Source organism: Oryctolagus cuniculus, chromosome 7 (genome assembly GCF_051225735.1).
Source record: "Oryctolagus cuniculus isolate XC-2025 breed Fujian yellow rabbit chromosome 7, ASM5122573v1, whole genome shotgun sequence".
In the NCBI taxonomy this organism is placed as follows: Eukaryota; Metazoa; Chordata; class Mammalia; order Lagomorpha; family Leporidae; genus Oryctolagus; species Oryctolagus cuniculus.
The window spans coordinates 115,971,633-115,996,456 of NC_142873.1; the positions used below are offsets into that span (position 1 = coordinate 115,971,633).

The window sequence follows — 24,824 nt, forward strand, 5'->3', positions numbered from 1 at the left end:
CTCCACCTCCTGTTCCTAGAAACCACTGATTTTATTTCTCTCCCTGTAGTTTGCCTTTGATAGTGTAATATACGTGGAATAGCATAGTGTGTAGCCCCTTGTGTCTCGCTTCTTTCATTTAACATAACGCTTTTGAGATTATCCACTCTGTTGCAAGTATCAGATCACTCCTTTTTATTCTTAAGCGGTGTTCCTTTGTATAAATGCACCCCAATATTTTTCCGATCCACTAGGTGATAGACCATGTTTTATTTTCAGTCTGGAATTATAAATTAAGCTACTTTAAATATCAAGTACGAGTCTGGATGTGAATATATACTTGCTTTTTCCCTGAGTAGAAATCTAGGTGTGTGTGAGAGAAAGAGAGAGAATTTGAATATATATAAAGCAATGCAACATGTGAATTTCACCAATAATACATGAGAGTTCTTCTTGCTCCACATTCTTGTCATCACTTGATGTTATCAGTTTTATTTAAAATTAGCCGTTCTAATAGGTGTCCAGTGATATTGAACTGTGGCTTAATTTTATTTCTGTAATAATCAAGGATGCTGAGTGTCTTTGCAAGTGCCTGTTTGCCGTTCACATCTCTCCTTTGTTAAATTGTCTGTTTAACTCTTTCTCCCATTCTAGACATTGTGCTGTCTTCTGATTTTGAGTTTTAGGAGACTTTCCTGTTTTCTGAATTCAAGTCCTTTAACAGATGTATACATTGTAAATATTTTCTCCCAGCCTGTGGTTTGTCTTTCTATATTCTTAGCAGTTTCTTTAAAGAGCTAAAGCATTTAATATATCAGATTTTTTCATGTATGGTTCTTTTTTTGTCTTATTTATGTCTTTTCCATAACCCAAGATTAACAAGATTTTCTCTTATTTTTAGAAGTGTTACAATAATAGATTTTTTAGTTTATGTCTCAGATATATTTTGAACTAATTTTTACATATTGTGAGATTGCTGAGGGTTTTTTTCTTTGCATATGGACATGGAATTGTTCTAGAACCATTTAAAAAGACAATCCCATTTCCATTAAATTGCCATTGCACCTTGTAAAAAATCAATTGTGTATGTTTAGGTCTATTTTGGACATTCTATTCTGTTCCAGTGATGTATAATATATCCATATGGTGCACCATACTGTCTTGATTAGTATAGTTTTATAGTAAGTCTTGAAATTAGATACTCCAAGTCTTCCAACTTGATTTTTCTTTTTCAAAGTTATTTTGGCCATGTTAGGATTTTTATAATTTCATACAAATTTTATAATTATTCTGCCAATTATTAAAAAAAAACCACTAGGATTTTGATTGGAATTGCATTGAAGCTATAGCTTAGCGTGGGAGTAACTGATATATTAAGAGTATTGAGTTTTCCAGTCTGCTAACATAGGTTATCTGTTCACTTACTTAGGCTTCTCTGAATCCTCTCACCTTCTGTTTTATGGTAGCGGCATACAAGTTTTCACTATTCTGTCAGATTTATACCTAGCTATTTCATGTTTTTAAAAATGCTGTTATTGACAATTAACTTATTAAACACTAATTATGTTTTTTAAAAAAATTGTATTTATTTGAAAGAGTTACAGGGAGAAGTAGAGACAGAGAGAGAGAGGTCTTCCATCCACTGGTTCACTCTCCAAATGGCCACAACGACCAGAGTTGAGCTGATCCAAAGCCAGGAGCCAGAAGCTTCTTCCGGGTCTCCCACATGGGTGCAGGGGCAAGGACTTGGGCCAGTCTCCACTACTTCCCCAGGCCATAGCAGAGAGCTGGATCAGAAGTGGAGCAGCCAGGACTCAAACGGGCACCTGTATAGTATGCCAGCGCTGCAGGGTGGGCCTTTAACCCACTGTGTCACAGTGCCTGCCCCTAATTATGTTTTATTCATTATGTTTTCCCCAAAATTCAGCCATGACCCATAGTTATTAAGATAGCGACTTTGCTATCTGACAGGTATGTCTTCAAACTCCAGCCTGCAGCTCCAGTTTGAAAAAGAAACACAGCTGAGTTTTTAAGAGCCCAGATTCCAAAGTCAGGCTACCTGGGTCTGAAGCCTCACTCCACCACTTACTAGCTTTATAACCCAGTTTATTCATCTGGTAAATGGGCATACTGATAACACTTTCCTCAAGAAATTGTTAAAAGAAGTCAGTGAGTAGTGCTTAACAATGTTAAGCAAATGGAAATAACTCAAAATGTGTTCACTTTTATTTATTATTTCTTACTAGCCATGTGACGAGGGACAAGTTAATTTTAATAAGCCACCATTTCTACATTAATAAGCTGGGAGTGATAATGGTATTAGTAGGAATGTGTTGAGGATTAAATTAAAATAAAGCTTTTAACTCACAACACATAATGCTTGGCACATAGTAAGCCCTCATGTTAGCTACTGATAATATCAGTGTTGGTAGAATTTGACATACATTGACATTAAGCAGCTGAAAATTTAAAAAGTGAAATACCTGTTTAACAATGAATGCTAACCTTGCAGAAAAGCTTGTGGGGGACATCAAAGTCACAGAAGTAGCTTCTGCAGTATGATAGCCCAATTTACTGAAAAATGACCATTTTCAACCCTTTGTGATAAGCAGCTTTCTATGACGATCCAGAACACTCCCCTTTCCTACTACATTATTTCCAGAACCTTATTTCAAACAGTGGTGTGCAAGCTTCAAACCAAAATCAATATATTTATTGCAATGACTTCTGGTTACATACACCCAATTACCACTGTCATTAAGAGAGCAGTGGCTGCCGATACTGAGTAGCAAGTGACATGAAGTGTTCAATGTGTGTAGCTTCAAAGTATGACCTTCTCACCTAGGAAAAATTAAAAAACTTGCAAGATAATACCTTTGGATTTCATTCTTTTCCTACTTTTCAAAAAGAAAAGAAATAAAACCAACTTTTCCAGCTCACTTATCTTGGTTGAAAAGGAAACAGGAGCTTATAGAAGATTTAAGTACTGATTAAGCATTTAACATTATGGCAAGATATTGCATAGTTGATCTCTAAGATTTTAGCCAGTTTTGTCCCGGGACCATTTATTGAGTGTGTAGACAAAGTTCAAGATGCCATTCAGAGAATGAGACATCACAGCACACTGATACATGGCAGCAAACAATGAATTAAGATCTAAGCCACAGATCTGAACATCTAGCTGTGTTGTGAGACTTACAAAGCTGTGTGTTTTTGAGTGAATCATTTGCCCTTTTTCTTCACATACCTCATTTATGAAATATGGGCCTCATGTACTGAGGTTGATTAGAATATTATCGTCCCGATTCTCATCTCTGACTTTAAGATCCATTTTCTGCCTCCAATCTGGATGCATTCCAATTGCAAGAAGAGCCTACTTGGAAAAGGTAAATAATTATCCCAAATGCTCTTAGACTAGGAGTTGGATTAATATCTTTAAGTTGGTAAGATTGCATTGTTTAGAAGACCTGAACTAAATTAGCATTGAAGACTGCTATCTCATCTGTAAAATATGTCTAATTATAATCACTTTGCAACTTATAGAATTGATGAGTTAATATTTTTCAAACTACTAAAATAAAATGAAATTTAGTTGCTCTGTCTCTAGATCTATTATCTACTTAAATCATCAAAGATGTTGGGTTGACATAATAAGGAAAATGATGCCGTGACGACATTTGGAACGTGAACCTGCCACAGGAGGGTGAGGATCCAAGTTAGTATTATTGTCTTCACAGGACCAAAGTTTTGATAATTTTAAATATAAAAAAAAAAATCCCCAATTTAATCAGCACCAAATTACCCACTCTGCTTTTCTTTCCCAGTTATTTTAACAACATACAAAAACTCAGCTTGATAACTTTTATTTTTTTTGACAGGCCGAGTGGACAGTGAAAGAGAGAGACAGAGAGAAAGGTCTTCCTTTGCCGCTGGTTCACCCTCCAATGGCCCCCTGGTCTCCCATGGGGTGCAGGACCCAAGTACTTGGGCCATCCTCCACTGCACTCCCTGGCCACAGCAGAGAGCTGGCCTGGAAGGAGGGGCAACCGGGACAGAATCCGGCGCCCTGACCGGGAATAGAACCCAGTGTGCCGGCGCCGCAAGGCGGAGGATTAGCCTAGTGAGCCAGCTGCGGCGCCGGCCGATAACTTTTCCATACTAGGATCTGTTAAAAAATCTTTGGAATCATATTAACCATATTAAATCTCATCTCTGCTATTTACACACCTGTATGATTTAGTAAATGGCTTTTGTTATGTGAGCCTCAGTTTCTCCATCAGTAAAATGGAAATGACCCAACTTTTATAAATTTTTTATGAGACTAAGAGATCAAGTAGTAAAGCTCAGTAAAATGTTGGGCAAAAATACACGTCTCCAATAATACTTCCTGTTAGGTTTTCCTGGTAACCCTGTGATGTAGGGGTGAGGTTTCTGAAAATTGTTCTCTCATCATATTTCATTTTAATGACTGTTCTATTGGAGTTGTCAAGTGGCTCTGATGGAAGTAGACTAAATGAAGCACCTTCTTTTAATTACAAAAACAGGAGAATGACAAACTACACAACAGGAAAATATTCACTTATAACAATAATACCATACCGTGATAGATTGTGTTATAAAGCAAATTGAAAAAATTGACAGCAAAAAAGTATATATTTATATATGCATATATAATGATCTCAAAACTATAAAATATATGTACAACAAAAACTTAGAAACAAAGGGAAAAGCTTTAAAAGGGTGGTAGTTGGAATATGATAATTTTTCCATCTTCCTACTTCTCAAAATATGAACCAGTTTTTACACCTTTCAAAATATGATAATTTTTCCTTTTTCTATTTTACACTTTTCAAAATTTTCAATTTTTACACAATGAACATTTATTGAATGTATTACAAGATAGGAAATTACAACTACTTGAGTCTATGATAAAGAAGAAATCCAAATATATGGACAATTAACAAAATTTCAAGCATGTTGAGGAATTCCTAAGAAAACAACCCTTTATGGCCACCGTGGTACTTAGTAAGCAGTTTTAGTTTGACAGGTATTCATCAAATTCTCTCATAGCTTCTTCTAATTGTTTTTCTTGCTTCTCCAATTTTGCCTTTTCCTTGGCATAACTTTTTATTTAATTTAAATATCTATATTCACATTTAAAATCAGCACACCAGATTAACATGTTAAAAATGTATGAGGAATATAGTAGGCCAATGATTAACACTACATATATTTAAAACAAAAATGAGAGAAACTGCAGACACCTACAGTTTCAGTTTTTGGAGTAGGATACTCAGAAGGGAGCCAGCGCCTCCTTCCTTGACCTCTAGAAGATAATGTACTTCTGACCAATGCTCAGGCTGAAAATCCATTTAATTAGGTATGACTTTTCCTTTTTAATTTAAAGCGTCATTGACCCATCACAAGATTAGTCATCAGTAGCAAGTTAGGGAGATCAGTGTGCCAGGTGAGAAAAATAGAAAGTGATTTCATTTCATTGAATTCTCAGGTCTTTCTTACTGATGAGGACTGGCACAAAATAAAGTGGAGAGGGAAGGTGTGAGGAGGCAACCATCAGTTTTTTAAACTTAGTGCGGGTTTCGACCCACCAAAGATTTTCTGTGCTTAGTAATGGTAAAGATGGTTATGTGGCATAGGTCTAACCTACCAAGATTTTGGCATGTTAGCAGCCATGAACATTCTTCTACTCTTGTTCCCCTAAACATATGATAAATACTATCTACTCAACAAATGTTGGTGAAATTCAATTTACATTTTGCCAATAGGCCTTTAAAATTTCAGCACTGTTGGGAGTTTTCATGAGAGAAATGGTATAATTTTGAAAAACCAGAAATTGATTTTGTCATCACTTTTTTGCTTGCGAAACAAACAATACACAAGCAAAAATAGCTACAGTGTCTCTGTCCATGGTTCTGAATCCTTGGCTTTGACCTCTAGGACTCCTGTGAATTGGTCCCTGGCTTTCCCTCTACATTTGTCTTGCATTACTGATGGTTTCATTCAGTTTGCCCCAGTCACATTGTCCTTTGAATTTTTCTGACTAATGTTCCCACTTCCATTTCAGTACTTTTACCGATTTCTCTGTGTGGGATATTTTCTTGCTCTGTTAGAAAGATTCCGGATTCCTTCTCATTCAGTTCTTAACTCAGTTTTCATCTCTTCAAAGAGAACTTCCTTGATGGCCTTATATAAATTTTGTGTCCTAAGTTACTCTCTGATTACGTTGCTCTTTTATTTCCTTTATAGAATTTTTCATTATCTAAAAAAATTTTCTTCATTTGTTCACTTATTTATCCTTACCAGAAGATAAATTCAAAGCAGTCAGGGACTTTCTTGGCTTTTCCTACTGATGCTCTGTCCCTGGAAAATATTTATGACAGCAAAGGGAGGAAGGAGAGACGGATAGAGAAAGAGAAAGAAGGAAAGAAAGCACAAAGGAAGGGATTTTACACCAGAGAGCACTTACAGCTGCCTGGGTGGTAGGATCCATAATCCCAGTTTTGCAGATGATTAAGTTGAGCTAAGGAGAAATAATTTATCCATATAGTAATCAAAGTTAGTGAATGGAAGGACCTGGATTCTAAATAGAATGTTGAATTCAAGAATAGTTCTTTCCTTTATCTTAAAAGACGTTTGAGAACTTCTGCTTCGGTTGCAGGTATTAGAGTTCCTGTTATCAGACTCACCTTTACAATGTACATTACTAGAAAACTGGGGCCAGTGTTGTGGCATGGTAAGTTAAGCCACTACTGTACAATGCTGGCATGTACCATTTCCTCTGCTTCTGATCTGGCTTCCCACTTATGTGCCTAGGAAGACAGCAGATGATGCCCTAACTACTTGGGCCCCTGCCATCTGCATGGTAGACCCAGATGGATTTCCTGGTTCCTGGCCCAGCCCTGGATGCTGGAACCATTTGTGTGAATGAATCAGAAAATGGAAGTGCTTGCACTCACTTACTCATGCTCGCTCACTCTCTCACTCTCCCTCAAATAAATAAACTAATATCTATAAAAATAATAACCAGAAAATGGATCAAAATATATGAAAGAGTTAGTTTTAGACATCGAACAATAGACAGCTCAAGAATTTGATCCCTGAGAATGAGGGAAAATATGAGGTTGCAAGTATACCTGCTCTTGCTTTTTGCCTGGGGGGACTGTCTGGATTACAGTGTAGGGATGGGGAGATCAAGCAGGACATGGCAAACTCTAGAGCTGAGGGGACAATGACCAGAGTTCAGTGAAACTGAGTCTTCTAGAAGTTGCTGGACATAATTTCAAATAGGCTAGTACACAGAGAACATGCTCCAGTAATATGCTGAAAGGTACTGTTGTAACTATAGCTGAGCACTAAGCTATGAATGCCTGGGAAAAAACACTGTTCAGATAAACAAGGGGAAACTTGGAATTTCTAAACTGAACAATTCCTGGAGCTCACAAAGGAGTTAGAATTCTGAGCAGGAAGAATGGAACGATTACAGTGAACACCCAGGAATTCATTAGATACCCAGCAAGGACCATCCCTAAATGAATTGGTTAAACTTACCATGAATCAAGACTACTCTTGGCCTGCCGTAACAAAGCTTAAACATAATTGCTCAAGTTGGTCCATAGTAACTGCCAAAACAAATCTCAACTCTTTTTAGAGGAATACAAAATCTAAGAAGTCAGTAACTAAGCATTTACCGTGGCCATCATCCAAAACAAGATTATATAAGATTTGAAAAAGCAAAAAAAAGTGACTTATAATTGGAAAAAGTAAAATCTGTAAAAAAGACCCAGAAATGGCAGAGATCATATACTCAGGAAACAGTGACTTGAAAAAGGTCTGTTATAAAGCTGGTGCTGCTGCTTACTAGGCTAATCCTCCGCCTGCGGCACCGGCACCCCGGGTTCTAGTTCCAGCTGGGGCGCTGGATTCTGTCCGGGTTGCTCCTCTTCCAGCCCAGCTCTCTGCTGTGGCCCGGGAAAGCAGTGGAGGATGGCCCAAGTGCTTGGGCCCTGTACCTACATGGGAGACCAGGAGGAGGCACCTGGCTCCTGGCTTCAGATCGGCGCAGTGCATCGGCTGTAGCGTCTATTTGAGGGGTGAACCAACAGAAGGAAGAGCTTTCTCTCTGTCTCTCTCACTGTCTTACTCTGCCTGTCAAAAAAGAAAAAAAAGATCTGTTATAAACAAGCTTATGTATTTATTAGAAGCCTTGTATGTTAAGAGTGAAAATTTATATAAATAAAAGAATTGAACTTTCAATGTTGAAAAATATAATATCTGAAATGTATAATTCATTGGAAAGGTTTAGCTGCAAATTAAACACTGCAAAGAAAAGGTAAGGAAATGTGAAGACATAGCAATGGAAATGATTCAAAATAAAGCATAAGACAAAAAAGAGCTAAAATGTTTTCAGTGACACTAGGGTAATATTCACAGATAATACATAAGTCAAAGAAGAAATAACAAATGACCTATGTCAAATTTGTGGTATGCAGCTAAAGGAAAACGTAGATAGAAATGCTTATGTATCTTTAAATACCTATATTAGAAAAACAGGGTCTAAAGTCAGTTTTATTATTAACTTTTCACTTTAAGAGGCTATAAAAAAGGAGCAAATTAAACTCAAAGTAAGTGAAAGAAGGATATAATAAAGACAAGAGCAGAAATCAATGAAACAGAAATAAGACACAATAAAGAAAAATCAATGAAAGCAAGAGGTGGTTCTTGAAAAATGTCAATAAATTGTCAATAGTCATCTAATTAACCAAGAAGAAAAGGTAGAAAGACATAAATACCAATATTAATAAGGAAAGGAAAGAAATCAGTATAGGCACTATAGATATTAAAGAGTTAATAAAGTAATACTATCAGTAGCTTAAGTCAATATGTTCAAGAACTTAGATACAAGGGCAAATCCCATGCAATACAAAATCTAGCAAAACAAATAGAATAAGAAATCAGAAAAAAAACTTGAGTAGTCTGATATATGTTAAATAATTTGAGTTTATTTTTGTTGATGTTTAAATGCTTAGTTTCATCTATGTAAAAGGTAGAGGTTGGGAGGAGAGAATCATCCATCCGCTGCTGTACTACCCAAATGCCCACCAACAGCCAAGGCTGGGCCAGGCTGAAGCTGGGAGCCTGGAACTCTGTCCCAGTCTCCTGCATGGATGGCAGGAATCCATGTAGCTAAGCCATCATCTGCTTCCTCTCAGGATGCCTTAGAAGGAGTGAATCTGAACTGAAGCACGGAGTAGCTGGAATATGAACCAATACTCCCAATATGGAATGTGGGGTCCCAAGCAATGGTTTAACCCAGTGTACCACAACGCCTAACCTAATGGAGTATATAATGATAAACTTTTATCCAGAGAAAACCTCAGACTCAGATAGCATCACTAGCAAACTTTTCCAAACATTTGAAATAGACAACACCAGTACTACACAAGATTTTTCAAAAAAAATTATTTTGGTGCAATTTTTTAATGAGTTATTTTGAGGGGCCTTCAAAAAAATTTGTGAAAATTTTATACCATAAAAATTTTATTAATTTCCCATTCTCCTTCGGTTACCCCACCGAAAAATAGGCCTCTGCTCGCTCACCACGCGGAATCTGCAAGCAGCGCGCCCACGAGTTTCTGCACCCAGCTGGACTTTCACAATCAGATATGGCGGAGAAGGTGTCAGCATCGAAAGCCACCAATTCGTGGTATTCTCATCCTGTATATTCAAGGTACTGGCAACATTATCATCAAGCCATGGCTTGGATGCGAAGCCACCAGAATGCCTACAGGAAGGCAGTAGAGTCCTATTTCAGTTCCCTGTGTTACTTTGCTCCTGGGCTTCAGCCCCAAAGCGCATATGACGGTGAGGCTGGGTACCCTCAGCTCTCCTCTGACCGTCCAATGGTCTCAGAGGACTTCCACTGCACATACTCACCTTGTGAAAGGTATGGGCGGCTTCCACATGACAGCGGTAGGATGCAGGTGTCCATAAGAAAAGACCAGACTGTGTCCGAGGAGGAGGAGGAGGAGGGGGAGGACGACGAGGAGGAGGAGCTGGAGTCTGAGTCGGATGGGGAGGTGGAATGCGACGTGAGCAACATGGAGATCACCGAGGAGCTGCGCCAGTACTTCGCGACGACTGAGAAGCACAGAGAAGAGCGACGGCGGCAGCAGCAGCTGGACGCGGCACGCCTGGAGGACTATGTGAACGCCGACCATGACCTCTACTACAACACCCACCGATCGGTAGAGCCTCCGATCGAGAGGCCAGGCGCGCGGCGCCAGGCCGAGATGAAGCTCCTCTACGGGGAGAGTGCCGCCAAGATCCAAGCCATGGAGGCTGCCATGCAGCTGAGCTTCGACAAGCACTGCAACAGGAAGCTGCCCAAGTACTGGCCCGTCATTCCCCTCAAGTTCTGAGCCAGCCTCACCCCCTTCCTTTCGAATACCCTCCTTCATCTCTGTTTCTGCACGTTCTCAGGGAAAGGAGACATCGGGCCGTGTCCAAGCATGTTCACCGAGGTCCCCATGAGCCGTCACCAGATGGCTGTAACCCTGTGGAAATCAGCAAAAGTGATACTTTTATCCAACAGGGATTTTGGACATTGTCAGTAGTAGTGCTCCACTCATTAAAGGTCTTGCCCAGAGGGGAAAAAAATTTTTTTTATTAATTTTAATTTTTCCACCAATAAACTTATCCTTTAAATCCAATTCTATAAACTTTTTGAAATAACCTCAAAGTATAACAGATGGAAAGGGAAAATAGAGATACACTGTTTTCTTATATGTGAATTTTCTTGTATGTGAAATGATATAATAACTCACCTTAAGACTGATAAAGGAAAGACACGTTGCAAACCCTGAAGCATCAACCAAAATAAATAACCAAATATGTAAGTTGTAGACATTAAAATGTATAGCTAACAAAGTAATAGCAGAGATAAAATGGAATAAAGGAAAACACTAACTTCAGAAGGTGAAAGGATAAAAAAATGGAACAAAGAGCAGATCAAATAGCATGGCAGTAGATCTAAAACCAACTATGTTCATAACCGCATTAAATATAATGAGAAGAAATATGAAAATGAAAAGGCAGATTATCATGCTATACTAAAAGCAATACCTTAAATTTTTCACTGACTACAAGAACCCATTTTCAACATAAAGACACGGGCAAGTTAAAAATAAGTTATTATAATACAAAAATCATAACAAAACTCAGAAGCTATAATATCAGGAAAAGTAGGCTTTGGACAAGAAATTTTACCATAGATAAAGATGAACATTTCCTAACAAAAACAATAGTGAAAACAACATAATGATTTAAATCTATAGCTATATAATAACACAGCTTCAAAATATGTAACACAAAAACTGAATGAAAACTGAAAGGAAAAGTAGCCTATAGATAAATTCTTAGGTTACAATACTCCTTTTTCAGTAATTGATAAGAAAAAGTCATTAGTAAACACTAAGAATATAGAAATCTTTGTCAGTACTGTTAATCAATTTAAAATAATTGATATTTTGTAAAACTCTATACCCAACCAAAGCAGAATATACTTTCAAGTACCTATGAAAAATTCATCAAGACAGGTCATAGACTGAGTTATGTTCTCTAATCACAACAGAATTAGATTACAAATCCATTTTTTAAATAACTACCTACATTCTGGGCGGCAGCCAGCAATGGTTTAAGTGACTGGGTCCCTGCCACCCATGTTAGAGATGTGAATTGAGTTCCAGGCTCCTGGCTTCCTGCTGGTCCAGCCCCAGCTGTTTTAAATATTCAGGGAGTAACCAGGAGATGAGAGATTCTCTCTCTCTCTCTCTCTCTCTCTCTTTCTCTCTCTGTGTGTGTGTGTGTGTGTGTGTGTATGAAAAGGCAGATTATCATGCTGTACTAAAAGCAATACCTTAAACTTTTCACTGACTACAAGAACCCATTTTCAACATAAAGACACGGGTAAGTTAAAAATGTTATTATAATACAGAAATCATAACAAAACTACAGAAGCTATAATATCAGAAAAAGTAGGCTTTGGAGAAGAAATTTTACCATAGATAAAGATGAACATTTCCTAACAAAAAAAATAGTGAAAATAACACTCTGTGTGTGTGTGTATGTGTGCACACACATTTATATCTGCTTTCCAAATTAAATAATTATAAAAACAGCAGGTTTTATATAAGTATATATATTTATATAGCTATAAATATGTAACTATATCTGCCTTCCAAATTAAATGACTATAAGAGCACAGGTCTGCAGATTAGAAATCTGAAAGCATGATGTTGGCAGGACCACGGTCCTTCTAAAGGCTCTAGGAAGGATGTGTTCCATGCCCCTCTCCTAGGTTCTCATGGTCCCTGGCAGGCCCTGCTGTTTGCAGGTGTGTGTATACATTGCTGCAATTTCTGCCTCCACTGTCACATGGTATTCCCCTCTTTGCACATACCTGAACATATCTACATTGCCTTCTTTTAAGGATGTCAGTCGTTGAACTTAGCACCAAAAGAAATACAGGCTGACTTCATTTCCAAATAAAGTCACCTTCACAGGTACTGGGAGAAAGGACTTGGACAAATCTTTTTGAGGACACAATTCAACACATGACAGATGCCAAATATCAGGTAGTTGCAAATTAAAATTATAGTGAGAATACCTACTAGGATGGCTAAAGTTAACCCCCCCAACACACATACACACAAAAACACCTCCAGCAACTCTTGACAACAATTCTTGTGCACTGGTGGTGGGGAGTGTAAAAATGGTACAATCACTTTGACTAACAGCCAATGTCTTATAAATTTAAACATCATCCCATGTCCAAGCAGTTCCACTCCTAGATATTTACCTAAGAGAAATGAAAGCCTACATCCATACAAACACCTTCACATGAATGTTCATAGCAGCTATCCTTAAAATAATTCAAATTGGAATCTACTCAAATGTCTGTTAACATGTGTCTTAGTCTGTTTTGTGCTACTATAACAAAATACTTGAGACTGGGGTAATTCATAATGGAAGGAAATATTTTTCACAGTTCGAGAGGCTAGGAAGACCAAGAACAACACGTTGGCATCTGATGATGGCCCTCTTGCTGCCTCATCCCGTGGCAGAAGGCAGGAGGGCATGAAAGGGTGAAAGAAAGAAGTGCAAAAGGGAGCCAAACTCATCTTCTTCATAGGAACCCACTCCCATGATAATGGAATTAATCCATTCATGAATTCACAACCCTCATGGCCCAGACACCTCTCTTGACATTGTTGTATTGAGACTTAAATTTCTAATACATGCTTTTTGGGGGACATAATCAAATGATAGCAACAAGCAAATTGCACCAAATTGTCGTAAATCCATACAAGAGAATAACAGTAATAAAAAGAGGAATGAAGCATTGACACAGGTATACTTAGAAGAATCTCAGGATTAGCATGGGAGTGCAAGAGACCAAAACTATACATTACCGACAGTATGTACACTCAGGAGATTTATGTTAATTTCTGGAATAAGGAAAATTAATCTATAATGATAGGAAGATTATTGGTTGTCTGTGGGTAGGAGATAGAGATTCACAATCTTTGGAGATTGATAGAATTATTCTCTGTCTTGACTGGTGTAAGCATTTGACAAAACATAATGAAAAGAATGCTTAGAATAGGTTCATTGTTTAAAAGGTTTATTTATTTATTTGAAAGGCAAAGTTACAGAGAATGGGGAAGAGACAAAGATCTTTCATTTACTGGTTCACTCTCCAAATGGCCACAATGGCCCTAGGGCTGGGCCAGGCCAAAGCCAGGAGCCAGGAACTTTATCCAGATATTCTACGTGGGTGCAGGGACTCAAGCCCTCATCTCTTTCTGCCGCTTTCCCAGGCACACTAGCAGGGAGCTGGATTGGAAGTGGAGAAGCCAGGATTAGAACCGGTATGTATATTGGAAGCTGGGGACAGAGGCTTAACCTGCTGTGCCACAGTGTTGGTTCATTTTATATCATGTGATTTATGCATCAGTAAGCTGATTTTTAAAATATACCCATCTACTACAGGAGTCAACCCCCTTTGGGGGAACTACTTTTCTGTAACACACATGTAAGTCAGGCAGTTAATGAGAAGAAAATAGAATACCTGCTAACATCCCATGCCCACTCCCACCATAAATAGCCAATTAGGGCACTTTGCTGTTGGGGACTGTTAGGACCTGTGATGTAGTGTTAATTCTTGTATTTATTCAGTGGTTACTAATCTATTTCACACATATAGGCCAGTCACACCACTTTCTGAATTTTGCTGGTCTTGTAGCTTTTATAAATTACAAAGTCCTAATGTAAATTTGATGGTAGTGAAGTAGGAAGAACCGGTGGACTTCAGTACAAAGCAGCTCCTGTCTTAAATTCCAGGTCTGCCCGTGACTGATTGTGTGACATTTGCTCCTTTCACTAAAAACAAAAAGATCTTTGGGGTAATTGCGATGTGTCATGCATTTCCCCAGACACCAGGGATGTGTGTTGAGGCCACATCCCTGACGCGTGGGGTTGACAGTCTCATGCTTCAACTTACTTCCATCCTGCAAGTTTCTGGGTTTTGCCATCTGTAAAATGGGAGGGTAGCCATCTTTGTAGGTTGTGCTGATTAAATGAGATCATGGGTAATGTGCTCAATCTGTGTTGACAATGAAATAAGAGAGCCTGCTTCTCCTGCCACACCATCTGAGCATGCCAACACCCTTGCTGCCCTCTTTCCTCTCCGGTCCTTCTCCCAGCATGCATTTGACTTCAGTCTCCTTCTATAAAACACTATGGTGCCAATATTTACTTATTTTCTCAACTAAAAAAAAGTTTTCTGCATTTCTGAATGAATTCATTTTACCATTTTCCTGCTTAAACTATCTTATTATTGAACTTATATTGGATAGTACATTAATGTTGTTCCTGGACTGATCTGGGGTTATTCTTAATTAAGTGGGTAATGTATTATGGTAACTTATTCATATTTGAATGGCATTTTATCTTCACCAAGACTTTTGTAATGTATTATCTCATTTAATTATCTCAGCAATCTTGTGAGGTCAAGAAAGGGATTCTGTGTACTGCACAAGGCTTTCCTGGGGTAAAAGTGTATTCAGATCAGAGCTAGACCTTGATCCTGCTTTGGCTGAGCTCAATTCAGTGTTTTTTTGTCTGGGTATTCAACCAAATTTTTTGAGTACCGAATGTACACTGGACATACATAATGCAGTGCTGCCCTTGAGAAGCTCTTTGTCAGTGGGGGAATCAGATCTGCAACTGTAGAACAGTGATTGTAACCCATATGCTGAAGGGCAAGGCAGAGACAAGGACATGGGAGAGAGAGTCCTCAAAAAGCAGCAAAACATCAGCCTTGCAGCATAGGAGAAAGAGAACTAGGAGGCTCCAGGAGGCAATTTGAAGCCTAGGTTGTGACTTCTCCATATGAATGAGGAAGGGAAAGGCCATCCTAAAACACCCCCAAAACAAGAACCCTTGGGAGTTTATGGTTCACCTCTATTCTTCTTATGACTGATGGACTCTTTACTTGGACAGAAAGGAGGGGAGATAATCAGAGAGAAGAGGCACAACCCAGACACTCACCAATGGGGCTTGTTTTCTGGAACAGTTTCTTAGGCCCTGTCCCTCAGCTCCCTCTGAGCTCTGCCCGGGCTGAAGGAGGCTGTGAGGAATGGAGTGATGTTTGTCAGGAATTGCTTCCTGGAACCAGCTGCCAGTGAAGAATCTAATCTCCTTGGAATATTCCTATGCTCCCTTAGTGTTTGAGGAGCTTTTCTTAGTAGGGACAACACAAAGGAAGCAGCTGTTGAAAGAGATGTTGTTGATCTTCACAAGGGATAGGAAAGGTCAGAATCATTCCAAGTGTTCCATGAAAGGCTACTGGGGCTTGCCTTTTTGGTAAATTGGGGCAGGAGAGGACAGGAGAATGTGAGGTCTCTTGCCCATTCCACAGCCCTTTGACGTTTTTTGCTATCAGTTCCCCATTTCATAAAAGAAGCTGGTTTCATATCTAGAATTCTTTCATCCATTCATTCCCTTAAGAGCAGAAGAGCATGTGCCACACAGCAGCCCCTCTGTTGGGTGTCCAGGATATAAGGATACAAATATGACTCATAAACAAGGAAAATGCAGATCCCTATAGAAGCCTCTGTGGAGTATGGGGCTAGAGGCAGGCATTCAGTTCAGCAGTTAAGGAAGTCCATATCCCATATCAGAGTGCCCAAGTTCAAGCCCTGCCTCCCCTTCTGATCCAGCTTTCTACTAATGCATACCTGGGGAGACAGAATGTGATGGGTAAAATAGTTGGGTTCCTGCCACCTATGTGGGAAACCTTGATCAAGTTCCAGGATCCTGCCTGTGGCTTGGCCCAGCCCCAGATGTTGCAGGCATTTGGGAAGTGAAGCAGCAGATGGGAGATCTCTCTCTCTCTCTTTTTTTTTTCTTTCTGTCTGCCTTTCAATCAAAAATATTTTTAAAAATTTAAAGAAAGAAAACAGGTCCATTATATAGAGGGTTGTTGGGTGTCTGTAGGGCAACATGGTTCCAGGTAAAGGGAAACAAGTCACCCTGGAGGAAATAGCCAGGAATTGCATGGAAAAGTGCTAAAAAGAATCTTAGCCAATGGTCTGTCCAAAGAGCAACTGGGCAGGAGAAGAGAATGACCTAGTAGAGTGTTTAAATTCTTTTGTTGTGACAGTTGATATAAAGAATCCCTTCCACGACCCCTATATCAAGTAAAATCTATATCCTCATGAATATTTGGTGGACTGGATTATCCTAGGAAATAAAGGGAGACATGCAGAGTTCTGCTTCAGAAATTGAAAATGGATACAGAAAAAAATGAGATTGAATATGGGTTTTAAATAATATATATTACAGGCATGCCTCTATACCCACCTAACAAACTGTGCCCTATATATATGACTGTGTGCACACATATAAATGTTTATGTAATAACTGTTGCCTCTTGGTATCTGTGGAGAACTGGTTCCAGGACCCTAGGGATACCAGAGTCTGTAGATGCTGATATCCCTTATATTAAATGGTATAATATTTGCATGTAACCTACACACATCCCACCATATACTTTAAATCATCTCTAGATTACTTATAATACCTAATTCAATGCAAATGCTGTGCTAACAGTTGTTATACTGTTATTTAGAGAATGATGACAAGAAAAACAGTCTGTATATATTCAGTACCAACATAGTGTTTTTCCAAATATTTTTGATCCACGGTTGGTTGAATTTTTGGATGCGGAACCCATGGATATAGAGGGCTAACTATATAGGTATATAGGTAGATCCACCTGCAAAAGCTTCTTGGGGAATAAAAAAGCATGCTGTAGCATGTTATTTGTAGACTGTGCCCTTAGAATAATAACAACTAACACTTCAATCTTGCCATATCCCAGGTCATTTCCTAAGTACCTTAAGTATGAAACATCTTCTTTACAGCAGCTTCACGAGGCAGATACTATCACCATTTTGTAGAAAGGGAATCTGAGATGCAGAGACATTAAGCTGCTTGCCCAACAGCACACAATAAACAATAAACCTGAGATCTGAATCCAGGGAGGCTGGGTTTTGCAGCTAGACTTTCATGCACTCACTATACCTTATTACATAAGGTATGACATGATTTGTTTTTAATGTTTGTGTAAGGATCTGAATCTTTCTGAGAGCGTAGGATATTGACGTTAGGCAGTCAGATGGGGAAAATGAGAACTTCTGTCCTCCACACTGGCCTCAGATGCTTTACTGTTTGAATTCAATTGTGAATCTTGAACAAGACTCGCTCATTTGATTCTTTCATTCAATAACTATTTATTGGCTAGCTATTCTACGCTGGTTACTTTTGGGGGTGTTGGAGAAAAAGCCATCAGTAACATGGGCAAAATCCCAGTTATTACAGACTTTGCATTCTAGTAGGTGGGACAGTAGAAGAGTAAGTTTATGCAGTGTCCAGTGATGATTAACTGCTATACAGATAAGTGACATGGTGCGAGGAGGGGTGAGTTTCTGTGGTACACAGAGTGATCAAAGGAAGCCTGTTGACAAGATGACAGTTGAACAGGTGGTGTAATAAGAAATACATATTTGACCCTTATCTTTATTCCTAACATAGAGTTCCTAAAATCCTTAGAATTTCCTGACAGAAGTGAAAATAGCATCTTCCACTATTCATAGAATACCTCTTTCAACTGTATCTGATTTATGCTATTGATGAACATGCAGACAGCTTTAGTAAGCTTTAGCAAGGTCACAGTCATATGACCAGAAGGTTACAACATTTAGCACAGCCTTCCGCCTCTGAAGAGGAGTCACCTGAGTCAGTCACCAATGACCAGTGATTTAATCCATCACACCTGGGTAATCCTCTGTGAAGCCCTCCAAGTGATGGAGTTAGGGGAGCTTCTGGACTGGTGAACACATTGAGCGGCACTTGTCGGGGTCTCAAGTCCGAGGCTGGCCCCTGGCCAGCAGGGGCCAGTACAGACCCTCCCCAACAAGGCGAACAGGAGAAGTAAGGTCGACAGGTGATGAACACACTACAACACCCGTGAGTTCTGTCAAAGCAGGAACTGCTTTATTGAGGAAGCTTTATTATAAAGCTTATGAAGGACATGCACAGTAGGGGAGCCAATCAGAGAAAAAGTCACGCAGGCACGGGTGGGCCACGCACAGGGGCACCTTAAGTAAAGTATAGGGATCACGCACTGTCCACGTGCCCGGAACTAAAGTGGACCTATCCCTGCTGGTGGTCTGATCTTACTTAGCTTAACCGCAGCAGCCGCAGACATGCCCCTCGAACATCGGCCAGGCGCCATATTGTAATGGAGATTTTAGGCAATGCCCAACGGGCAGTCCGAGAGGACGTGGGAGATCCAGGCCCCTCCCCAAACCGTGCCCTTATATCTTCTTCCATTTGACTGTTCTAAGTAGTATCCTTAAAAATAAACTTGTAGCAATCAATCTGGTGCCTTTCTGAGTTCCATGGGAAATTATGGAACTTGAGAAGCTGGCGTGAGAATTCCAGATATACATCAACATTGGGCACAGTGTGCTTAACCTGGGGATTTGATAGCTTATGACTGGCATCTGAAGTGAGGGGCAGTCTTACAAGACTGAGCCATGGAACCTGTGAACTCTGATCTTAATTCCAGGTAGTTGGTGTATAAACTGAATTGAATTGTAGGACACCTGGTTGGGGTCTGAATGGCTAGTGCATCAGTTGGTATGAGGCAAATAGCCACATATTTGATGTCATAAGTGCTGAGAGGAGAAACGGCTCAAACAGCAAACAGAAGGAAGCAAAGGAGTAAGCACGCAGGAGTCAGAAGTACCAAAGCAGTGGAAACAGCAAGAATGAAAGCCTTGAAGTTCAACTGTGCATGGCCTGTCTGAGGAACAGGGGCAGACCAGCATGCCTAGGAAAGCAGGTTGGGCTGGAAACAGAGAAATTAAATTATGCATGAGAAGTTAGTGGAGACTCTGAGTTAAGAGACAGTGGTGGAGGTCTGGGCAAGGAATGGAAGAATAGCCTTCTCTGCCTTTTGGTTTTGCAAAACTGCTTTGCCTGCTGGGTGAAAAATCAGCTGTAGGTAAACAAGATTGGTCACAGGGGAGGACATTGGGTAATGACCGCAGCACTGCAGGCAGGAGACAGTGGGGGTGGGGTGAGAGGTGATGAGAAGTGGTTGGACTATATTTTGAAGACAGAGGTGACTGCATTTGGGAATTGGCACCCTATGGATGTTATTCAAGCCAGAAAGCTAAGTGTCTAAGTGATGTCACCCAAGGAGTGAGTCTTGGTAGAGAAGGGACAATGCTTGAGGATGAAGACTTGAGAGAGTCCAGTGTTCAGAGGTTGGGGAGATGGGAGGATTCAGCAAATGAGACTGAGAAGGAACAGCCGAGGAAAAATGAAAGCCAAGAGAGCAGAGAGTTCTGGAAGTCCCGTGAGGGATGTGCTTCATGGAGGAGAGCTGCCCACTGGGCTGTGTGATGCTGGCAGTAAGGATGAGGACTGACCATTGCACTGAGCAACATTGAGGTCACCGGTGACCTTGATGAATGCTGCTTCCGTGTGGTGGAGGGGCAAAGTGTGATTGGAGAGAGTTTAAGAGAAAATTGATTTACCCTTGGATGTGCTTTCACATGAGGCTGTCATCACAGTGGAAATGGAATCTGTTTTCACACCCCTCAGAGGCCTGAGTCTTGTCCCTACAAGACCAAAGCTCAAAGGCCCACTGCTTGAGACGCAGCAAATAAGAAAGTGAAACCTTTGAACTTGGGAATGGTATTAAAGTTGTCATCTGCAGCTTGAAATATTGGAGTCACAGATCTTGCTCCAGGAAATAAAATGGACCAGTTTCTAGGCTGCTTATGGTCCTCTGCCTAAGATGACAGCTCCAGAATCCCCTTTATGTATTTACCAGGAGTGTGTCCCTAAGGCTTCACTTAACAAGAAAATAGAGTGTGCTAAAGGTCTGTAATCCCAGGGAAAAAAATTCTCCCTTTCTCCTCCCTTTCTCTGATCAAAATTTCTTTGGGGATATGTATTTGGCATACGGATTAAGGTGTTGCTTGGGATACTGGCATCACATTATTGGAATGTCTGGGTTTGAATGCCAGCTGTGTTGTGATTCCAGATTTCTTCTGTTGCACACCCTAAAAGGCAACAGATGATGGGTCACGCACTTCCATACCTGCCACATTAAGTGGGAGACTAGATGAAATTCTTGGGTCCTGGATTTGGCCTGGCCCAGCCCTAGCTGTTACAGGCATTTGGGAGAATGAACCAGTAGATGGAAGAAATCGCGTACTCGCTCTCTCTCTCTCTCTCACACACACACACACACATGCACACACATTCACAATCTCTCTCTCTCTCTCTCTCTCTCTCTCTTGGAAATGAAATAAAAATAAGTAACTTTTGTTTTTTATAAAAAGAGTTAAAAAGCTCAGAACTGAGTAGTAGAATGACAACTAAGACCTATATTCCTGGTCTCTCTGGAACTGAGAGTGATTTCTTCTTAGTAATCTGAGATTGTTGGCTTTCTTTGAGTTCTTAGATCAGTTAGTGAAATCCCAGGTACCCATGACTGTTTTTCTGCCCTTGGCCAAGGTAATTAACTTCTCTGTGCTTTGACTTCCCAGCTGAAAGCAGAATATCATTATTGAACATGTTGGGCAACAAATTGTGATAGTCTTAAGAGTGTTTACTGCTACTTACCTATTTACTTGCACAATAAATGGCTGCTATTTGTAGTTATCTGGCAGAATCTACTTAATTAAGATTTTACTATACAAAAATAGAGGTTCTTTTAACTCAGGGATTTATGGAATCAACAAAGACGTTACACAGAAACTGAACATGCACTCAAGAATGAAGCTGATGGTAACTGTGCATTGTCATACTGAGGATTCTGAAAGCAACTCAGAATCCCCCACCCTCCTCCATTTGGCCCCTGTGGTTAGGAGAGCCGTTTCTGTTAGTGTGATCTGTGTCTCTCCCCCGGGTTCTGCTGATTGCCTCCCCTTGTCTCACATTGCTGTTTTCCAGTATGCGTCCTGGTGCTGGTCACTTTCTCTGGGCTCTTTGTGCTAAAGTCTGTGAAGTTATGACATTAGTAGGTACACCATTGAGTGCTAAAGAGGCCTGAGTCCCTCCAGTGGGGTCTGCTGAAGTACTGGCTGCATAGCTACACAGGAGGTAGCCTGTTCTCCTTTCTTTTTAAAATTTTATTTATTGATTGATTGATTGATTGATTGATTTTCACTTCAGTTGAAAGGCAGAGAAACATAGACAGACAGAGATCTTCCATGCACTGGTCCACTTCCCAAATGCCTGCAATGGCCAGGGCTGGGCCAGACCAAATCAGAGTCTGCAACTCTACTAGGGTCTTCCACATGGGTAGCAGGGACCCAAGTACTTGAGTCATCATCCGCTGCTTTCCAAGGTGTACATTAACAGGAAACTGGGTCCAAAATGGAGTTGCTGGGACTCAAACTAGGCACCCAAGTTGGATGCAGGCATCTCAAGTGGTGACTCAGTCTGCTCCACCAAACACCTGCCCAAGCCTCCTCTTCTTCTAAGTGTCCATTTTTAAAACCCGGGATCCTGTATTCTTTGTTACAGACTTTAAAAAGGAAAAGGCCTTTTAAATTCCTTTTCAGAGGAGAATTCAGTTAGTTATACAGTCCCATTTGGAGCTCTCTCATTGACCAGAAACATGGGTTGTGTGATGCATCCTAGACAACGTGATCTTTTGCTCATTTAGCACTGGGGGAGGGAGCAGTGGAGTGGATGTGAGCCCACGTACCCCATTTCCATCATGCTTTCCTCTACAATGTAAGCCCCTTGGGAAAGGGTCAGAGCCTTTCTCCTCAGCCTGGCCCCAGGAGGGGTGAGGGTAGAGGCAAGAGCTGTTGAAGTAAGTTATGGCCCTGAATCTGCCCTCCTTGCCTGGGGTGTGGTGCAGTTGTCACAGCACAGTGGGATCAGTGATAAAGGAATTTTCTCTGGATGGTGTAGGCTCTGGAAAATCCCAGAGATGGTCATGGTTTCCCAATGATTTGCAAGGTGAGCAGGAATTTCTACCCTGAGAACTGTGGCTCCCAGATCCTGGCACTGGTCACTAGTTCTCACAGAAATGAAACAAAAATGGACAATGTAGTGATTTTTTTAATAAAGCTAAATTTATGTTTTTAATCTGAGTTTATGGCCTTGCTACGTTTTTTTCATGTCTTGCTGTACCAAAACAGCCTTCTTTTTGAAATTACAGTGAAGATAAATGGCACGTGTTTTTCTTAATGTTCCTTTGGTGGTGGTGGGGAATACATTGTTACCTTGCATTACCTCCCAGTTTTGTTTCGTTCAGACATTTTTCTGCCTCATGTGTTCTTTCTATGAAGCAATGTAAGAACAGTGACTTATGGTAAGACATGAGCTATTTTTGAGAATCTGAGCTCTAGTTTTAGATTCTTTATCCGGATAAATCTATACACACACACACACATTCCTTTGCAGGTAATTTTAGAAGACTAATATGTCTCTTTAAGATCAGCCATGGTTTTTTTTTTTGTTTTGTTTTGTTTTTTTTTTTTTTTTTTAAGAATTCAGAAATGCAGGTTAGGAATTCCTAGGTCAAAACAATCAGCAGTTCTGTTGTGAGAGCATGCATTTTCCCCCCCATTCATTTGCTGGTTAATGAAATACCAAATATAAATATACGTTTTCTGTCACTGCCTTTTAGGGATATTAAAAGTCCAGAGAAACAAAACTAGAGATCAGAGACTTAGCAGATATTTTGCAAAAGCAAATGGCAGCCTGTCTAAGGCGGCTGATAGCCAGCATTGGCGTCAGTGTGCTGTGGGCACGGTGTGGGTACAGGAAGCACTCTTCCCTTCGGCAGATTTTGCAGAGCATATGCTGTGAACCATCACCACCAACAGGGCTCTGCATCTCTGGGGCTGTCGAGGGGAGTCTTTCTGAAGCATGTCAGCCATCTGTTAGTGTTTCCTCTTCTCAAGGGTGCTTTGATGGCATGAGGAGATGTGACATGACATTTGGAATCTGGGCCCATGTGTCACAATGCCAAGGGCAGGGATAGCCCTGGGTTGACTGACTCTGGTCCATTGTGTAGGGATGCGCACGTCAGTCAGATGCATCTGGCTGAGCAGCCCTGTTGGCAGCTAGCCACTCACATCTATTGTTGGGGTGGGAATGGTAGGTCTTACAGACCTTCAGAAGGGGAGATGGTCCCCCTCACTATTCATCTTCCTCTGGGGAAAGCCCTGGGGTGGAGGTGGAGACCACAGCTGGACCTATGACGTCACCAGCAGTGACAGGATCTCAGTACCATCAAGATCATCTAATAAATAATTTCTCACATTTCACTTGTTTAAGGCTCATAATCATGATTGCTTTGCTTTCTGCATGCCATCAATAATTTACCTAATATTTATTTTTAATACTTACTATATATCTAGTGTGGTTTAAAAAAATGAAGAATAAAATAATCTTTTGAAATTATAGTTAAGCACTGTGGCCCACAGAAGGGTCTGAACCTGAGGCCTGCAGTTCCTTGTTAAAATGAGAAACCAGTGAAGATTAGGGTCTTATTAAAGCTACTAACCCGGCACTAATTGAGATGTTCTGGATATGCTGGAAATACTAAAGGCTGTATCAAATCTGCATTATCATTATTCTGTGTGCTTACTTTCCTTTATGTGTTTTATGCCACATTCCAAGAACTCAACTAAATTTCGTGTATTACCCAAAATCATTTTTGTGCTACTGAAGGGATGTATCTCATATTATGCAAAACAGATCTGATCCGAGCTCCCTATTCAAGAGATGAGGAAGCCTAGAGAATGGGAGAGATTTAATTATTATTATTATCTGCTTATTTATTTGAGAGGTAGAATTACAGACAGAGGGAGAGACAGAAAGATCTTCTATCTGCTGGTTCATTCCCCAAATGGACACGATGTCCAGAGCTGGGCTGAGAGCTGGATTAAAAGTAGAGCAGCTAGGACCCAAATGGATGCGCATATGGGATGCCAGCACTATAGGTAGAGGCTTAGCCTTTTACACCACAGCACTGGCTCCTGAGAATGGAAAATTTTTTCCAACGTAGCCACACTCCTATACCCCTCCTTACGCCAAGTCATTTTGCAGCTTCTCTCAATGGAGGCAGGTTGTGGGTGCCTGTGCCTTGTCACTTGCTCAGGCTGATGGGATGCTAGTAGATGTGGTACAGACAGTTTTTTAATCTGTTTGCAGAG

General features: G+C 40.3%; 2 protein-coding genes across 5 annotated transcripts in view; both read left to right on the top strand.

Annotated features, from left to right (window-relative positions):
* LOC108175386 (gem-associated protein 8) overlaps positions 1-10,641 on the top strand; it is a 124,629-nt gene extending 113,988 nt beyond the window's left edge. Inside the window, exon 2 of the mRNA XM_051857742.3 lies at positions 9,582-10,641. Within this exon, the coding sequence (XP_051713702.1) occupies positions 9,663-10,418 (756 nt within the window). The 5' untranslated portion in view covers positions 9,582-9,662 and the 3' untranslated portion in view covers positions 10,419-10,641. The remainder of the gene's footprint in view (positions 1-9,581) is intronic.
* DAB1 (DAB adaptor protein 1) overlaps positions 1-24,824 on the top strand; it is a 917,259-nt gene that overhangs the window by 113,988 nt on the left and 778,447 nt on the right. The gene's annotated exons all lie outside the window — the stretch shown is intronic.